The sequence below is a fragment of the Epinephelus lanceolatus genome, chromosome 18 (genome assembly GCF_041903045.1).
Source record: "Epinephelus lanceolatus isolate andai-2023 chromosome 18, ASM4190304v1, whole genome shotgun sequence".
Lineage (NCBI taxonomy): Eukaryota > Metazoa > Chordata > Actinopteri > Perciformes > Serranidae > Epinephelus > Epinephelus lanceolatus.
The window spans coordinates 32115930-32122236 of NC_135751.1; the positions used below are offsets into that span (position 1 = coordinate 32115930).

Here is a 6307-nt window from a genome sequence, read left to right on the forward strand (position 1 = left end):
GTAAAATGACAACAGGGCTGGTTTTCATCTAACCAACTGCAGGGCTGTCATTACAGGATGCAGTGACAGGAAACCTCAGAAAGTAGATTATGTGTCTCTGTGTTATACTGACAGATAGGAATCTGTTACTTGTTTTTTTGCTTTATATTTTAAAGCAAAGCAAGTATGGCTGCACAAATGAGCAAAACACTCCAGAGATCAGCACATGTTCATTGAATCGGAGATAAGCTCTCACACCCTTTGGATGAGAAGATGAATCATACCACCTGGAGAGAGCTGAACCAAGGACACTACCACCAGGAGCATCCTCTCAGGGTACCTCTTATATTTTATCTTTATCTTTTCATGTCTTCTTTTTCTTTTCTTCTACTTTCCCTGCTTTCCTCCAGCCCTGAGTAATGCCTCTTATCTGTATCTTATTTTTCCCCTTGTTCTTAACCATCTTCTCCTCCTACTTCATGTTGGCCTCTCAACCGCTACATTATCCACAATATTTGTTATCGTGCTGACCTATACTGCCTCACTGTCTGAGTCTCTCTATCTTTGTCTCTGCCTGTCTACTTGTCTCTTGAGGATCTCCTTCACTGCCGTTTCTCTCTTCCTCCCACTGTTTGGTTTGGACTCCCTGCGCTTTACTGAGGATTCACAGAAGCAGACGCCCAAGGACAAAGAACTCTTAAAAGCATTCCCTTTATACTAAACACTGTATTTGCATTTAACAGGGAAATACACATCTGGGGAACGCAAGTGGAAAATGTGGGCTTATGTGTTACAAAATGGAAGGAAAATCAAGCGCACTGAGCACTGAAGTCAGACTGAATTATTCCTACATGTAGTGTTTTTACTATTGTTTGCCTGCCAGGAATGAGGGAGAAAATCAGGGACTGGATCCTAAGCAGGACTGTTCACATCACTTCAGCTCACATGACTTTATTTCTTTGCTGAGCTTCAAATCGTCAGGTGTTAGCTGACTTTGTGTGGACAGTTTTGCTATATTTAAAAAAAAAAAAATCTGATCAGTCATTATTAATATTATTATTTTTATAATCATTATTATTATATGAATTAAAGATCTACTTTATTTCAAACCAAAACAAAAGAATAAACATAATTAAAAACGAACAAAACAAACAGTGTCAGAAAAGGAGTAGGTAGAAGTACAACTTATATGTCCCTACCTCTTTCTTACATTTCTTCTTTCACTCATACTGTTTTCAACAAATTCCCAAATTTATTCACAACTAATATACAACTATCCCCAGTCTATTTACCATCCAATTAAATAAATAAGTAATAAACCCAGCTTATTTACAGTCCAAGTACCACGCAGTGTTACAAATAAATATGCACTCCCCGAGCACAACCTTTCCTCATCTGTATATCTGCTAAAAATATCTTTTTTGGATAGCTTTTAAAATGTATTTATATTTGTGCTTTGTTTCAGCTCATCACGCAGCCTATTCCACACGTCCACCCCGTACCCTGAAATACAAAACTCTTCTTAGTTGTACAAATACATTGTTTTGTTTTTTTTATTAAATTCTCCTCTTTGAGACCCTCACCAGTGGCTCCCTGTGGCTTTGACATAGAAATATACGGATATACAAATAACTATTTTCTAATGGGAATCATTATTATATTATTGTTTTGTAACAGTCAGATTTTCATTTGTCATTGTTATAGGCCAAAAGCAATTATTGTGTTCTACAATTGTAAAAATGTGCAGCCTATACATAGACCTAAAAAATGTTTTAACGTTTCATCAACTAAAACGTGCATCGTATGTCTACAATCTGGAGCCTTTTCCTTCAAAATTTACTAAACCTCAATAGCTGTGGTTAGCCTGGAGTCTCTCCAGCAAGGCTAGCTATGGATTCCAAATCCAAAAAAGGAAAAATCTTGGAGGGAAATAGAGGATTTAATAACATGTGGACTGATTAATTTGCTTTCACCACCAATGCTGCAAAGTTAAAGTACTAAATAATTACAAATAGCCCACTGCAGAGTAGCCACCTTGTAGCAAATCAAAAATAATGAATGCTCATTTAGACCTTTTCATAATGTTGATGGGTTAATTTAGACTTAATAGGCTGTTACCTTTATTCAAATGTGCATTGCAGCTCCAGACACATTTTATTTTCTTCTTTTTTTTGCTGAATAACAGCTCTTTCAATAGTAAAGGTTGCTGACCCCCAGTATAAGCCTTTCAACTTTGCGCTAAACTTGTAGAAACACATTAACCTATGGCAAGGTGGTCCAATCATGTAACAGTTCAACTTCTACAATGAGCAGAGATTATGATTTTCTTTGAATGATGAGCAAATCCATCCACATGACTGCACAATAAAAGCTAAACTGATAAAAGTGAACAAACTCTGACTCCATATTACTACCTGCTTATATAGGCACACCCTGCTTTAACTTCAAACCACATCTTTCAGTATGATTCAGGCAGAGAAAGCAGCTTATGCCATTCTTTTAAAAGTGCAATTAACTGGGAGTTTCACATCAAGCTTCACTGAGTTTTGACACCGACTGGCTCCGACCATGGACACTTGAGAGACAAGATTTTATTTAAATTCCTCATTTCCCTCTCTGCATCCTGCTGCACCCACCAGCTACACGTGACAAGTTATTTCCCACAGAGGGGCTCTCAGCAGATATCTGACTGTTCATAGATAGATCACCTGCTTCACACCACCATAAATGTCCAGCGTTACCATTAATGTAACTGTGAGTGATGGCACAGCACTCCTGATGCCTTAGTCTTAATGTTCATTTACACAGCTCCATCAGGCTCCATATGCATTAAAGCCTGAATGGAAACAGAGTCTTCCTCCTGTTTCTTTTCCCTCTGCAAAAGCTTTCACACTTCACATAATAACTTAATAAAACATACGCTGCTATACTTAGATTGAGTCATATTAAGAATGTATTCTTCAATCAGCACGGCAGGGGTGCATAATGTGTGTGAGGGACTGTACCTGCAGAGCAGCGCCTCACAAGCTGCTCTCAGTTTCAGAGGTTTTCTTTGCTATCTTTACACCACACGGCATGTAAAGAGATGCATTCTGTCAGAATATGGGGGCTACAGGTAGCTTCCTTTTTGTGTATATAAACACATCATTGTGTGACAGCTGTGTGAGAGGCAAAACTTTCCTAAAAAACAGGGTACTTTTTGGAGATTTTTGGAAAATCCCAGTTCAGGTTTCAGGGGAGTTTGGGCAGACTGCTGGCCAGGTGTCACAGTACTGTATTTATCTGACAGCTGTACTTATAAGCTACTTCAGAATCTCAGAATGAGCCCTTTGTATGTCTTTCCTCATCCCAGTATCTCACCTCATCTCATCTATCCTCAACTCCTTGACCTGGAAATCTATTGACACCTGCCATCTTTAAGGACGTCTCAATTCATTAAATGTGCTCACAGTTGAGGAGTCGTAAAGAGAGGGGGATTTCACAGAGGAGGGAGGCGAGGATACACGAGTGCAGCCTTTGCAAAAGTCTTTTACCGACCGATACCCCCCGACTGGATATCAGTTATTGATTGGACAGCTGATCGGGCTGATCTGAAACATCACAGCATCAGTGGAGTTTCATACCAGAGTGAAGACAGATTAAAAATTTAACTCAGGTTCATCACTCCCAAGTTTTATATTTCATCTGTTTTCTGATTCACCATCTAGTTAAAAATTGGAACAAGAAAAGGAGCACGAACGACTTCTCCATTTATTAGAGATTATTTCTCTATTATATTATTATTATTATTTCACAATCTGTTATTCCCCTCATCAACTTTTATAATCAGTTAAAGTCAGAGAGAGTCTCTGTCTGCAAGAAACACTTTTTAAATCACTGATGAGTTACCGAATCTTAATTTTCCCTGAAACATTTGGGCTAATAAAAGACACCATAACCATAGTTTGGGGTATTTAAAAATGAACTCACATCCATAATATCAATAAATACAGATGGAAATAATGACTACATAATATAAAGGCATTCTGTGGCTCTGAGCAGGACACAGTAAGATAAAGAACACAGGTTCTTCATGTGCAGGTGTTTGCTAACAGAGACAAAACACTGCTGCTCTGCCACTGGTAGCTTTATCTTTATCATATAACATTATGTATGTGCAGAAACAAACTCCATTAAAGGTTTCTATAGCTCTTAACAAAGCCTGTAAAGCCTACAACTGATCCAGCTGGAATCAGCTGCCACCGTCATTAGAAATTAATGTCACATCACACGACACTTCGGAGGAAATGATGTCTCATTTCTCTAAAGACATATTTCCTCATGTCTTCTTTCCTCGCATCGCATCCTCTCATCTCCCTCCTGTCTTAAGAGGGTGGACCTAAGATGTGAGGAAGAGATGCAAGTGAGGGAGTGGGATGAACCCATGGAGATCACTATGTTGCACCACTACTTTTCTACAGAAGCCCAGAATGGAAAAGGCAATCACTGGCTCTAAACAGAGTCATTTGTGTTTTTGAGTCAGTCACCTGTAGTTAGATGCCCCGCCTCAATGAGAGCATCAGAAAATACTGATTTTCTAATGTGAAACCACTTTATTCAGTGTTTTCACTGGTTTCAATCACCGGGTCCATCTGATCTGAAGAGATAATTTGGCTCCCGCTGCACCAGCGGCCTGTCTCTGCCATGCCAAACAATGTGGGTGAAACACTGATTTGTAATGTGATTCTGCTTTAGTCAACGTTTTACAAGTTTTACCAAGCCTGTTTGTTTCGAAGAGGAAGAAACCTTTGTGGATAATTTGGCCCCGAGTAAAAAAACCTCCTGAACAATGAACACTGAAAAAATTCTGGGAGAAGTTTCAGCTGGTTGCAATCTGCAATCCTCACCACTAGATGGCACTAAATCCCCATAATCTGACACGCTGTTCCTTTAAGGCTTTTTAAGAATGAAACACACAACAAGCTCAATGAAATACAGTGCATAGGTAGATATTGGTGAACATTACCCAGAGAGGAAAATATTAACAGAAGCAGTATGTGTACTCCCGTCCAAGCTGCACGACAGCATCTTTGAAGTGTTGGTACTTGATCGTCTTTGTCAGGAACACCTCCGTCACAGTAATCAAAGGTTTCCCACTTCCAAAACACTGTTCTCATTAATGATGGCAACATCTGAAGCTACAAGGTAAAAAACACACAGACACAATTAGTAGTGACACTTTCAACATTTTGCAACATTACTTGTGATCTGTACCAAGACAAACATTTCCCCGTTTTAAAACTGATTTAATATGTAAAGAGGTTGTTTACAGTATTTAGAAGAGAAGTAAATTAATTCCTAGTTGTGGATGCAGCACTGGCAGCCATCCCAGCACATTCCTGCAGTACAACAGTGTTTGCAGGTTATTGTTACCGGGAGCAAAGTGGCAAGTGATGAGAGCAACTGGAGCCGTATATCCAATTAGGACAGAGGGTTGGGCCTCAGGGTGTGCAGCGTCTGTTCCAAAGTGTTAAGTGAAAATCCAGAGAAAACCTTGAAATTCACTGCACACACCTGGAGTCTTTAAATTGTTTATCTGCAATGACTTGGTGAGTAATCTCAAAGATAAGATGAGGAAATATGAGTAGATGTGTTCATCATGGGAGGTAAAAACTGAACTTTTTCTCGACTCCAATAAATGAAAAGCACTTTGAAAGACATGGAGTTTGTGTGACGATCACACCTGTGTTTGTTCAGGCTTGATGCTGTGCTGTACAGGAAGAGAAAATCATCATTTTTTTGGCTGTGTGCTGGCTCACTGAAACAGTGCTCATTAGATCCTTTGTAAGAGGAACATTGTCAATGATCCCCGCAGAACACACAAAACTGAGCAGCACTGCTTTTGCCTTTCACAGGTATCTCAGAAAAAATAACATTTCTGATATATTTTCTTCTATAGCGAGAAACCAAAACAAAGTGTTTCACGTGTGTTTCACGTCGTACCTCTTTCCATCTCTGTCCGTCTCTGTCAGTGCTGTTCCTGTTTCCCGCACCTCTCCACCAGGCCCCTCAGTCCCTGGCGCTCACCCGCGGCCTGATTTGCCAGCTGCTCCTCATCTCCAATTATTGCTCGCGTGTAAAGACCAGACAGTGCCTCAACCTGTTGGCAGCTAATCTGCCTATTCTTGCCAATTTTCTCTCCATCAAAAACATTTTCCCCCTGAAGCTATTTATAATGCCATGTGGCACAATATGTGTCTTATGTGATTTGACAGTGTTTGATTAGGATCTCTGTTAGATCGAAACATTGCACAATAAAAATAGATGGGAGCTTCTAATACAGTGTACG

General features: G+C 39.6%; 1 protein-coding gene across 1 annotated transcript in view; it reads right to left on the minus strand.

Moving 5' to 3' along the window:
• mgat5b (alpha-1,6-mannosylglycoprotein 6-beta-N-acetylglucosaminyltransferase B) overlaps window positions 1-6064 on the minus strand; it is a 110205-nt gene extending 104141 nt beyond the window's left edge. The window contains exons 1-2 of the mRNA XM_078161382.1: window positions 5962-6064; window positions 4985-5156 (exon numbers count right to left, since the gene is read on the minus strand). Of these exons, the coding sequence (XP_078017508.1) occupies window positions 4985-5046 (62 nt within the window). The 5' untranslated portion in view covers window positions 5047-5156; window positions 5962-6064. The remainder of the gene's footprint in view (window positions 1-4984; window positions 5157-5961) is intronic.
• Between the last annotated feature and the right edge of the window lie 243 nt (window positions 6065-6307).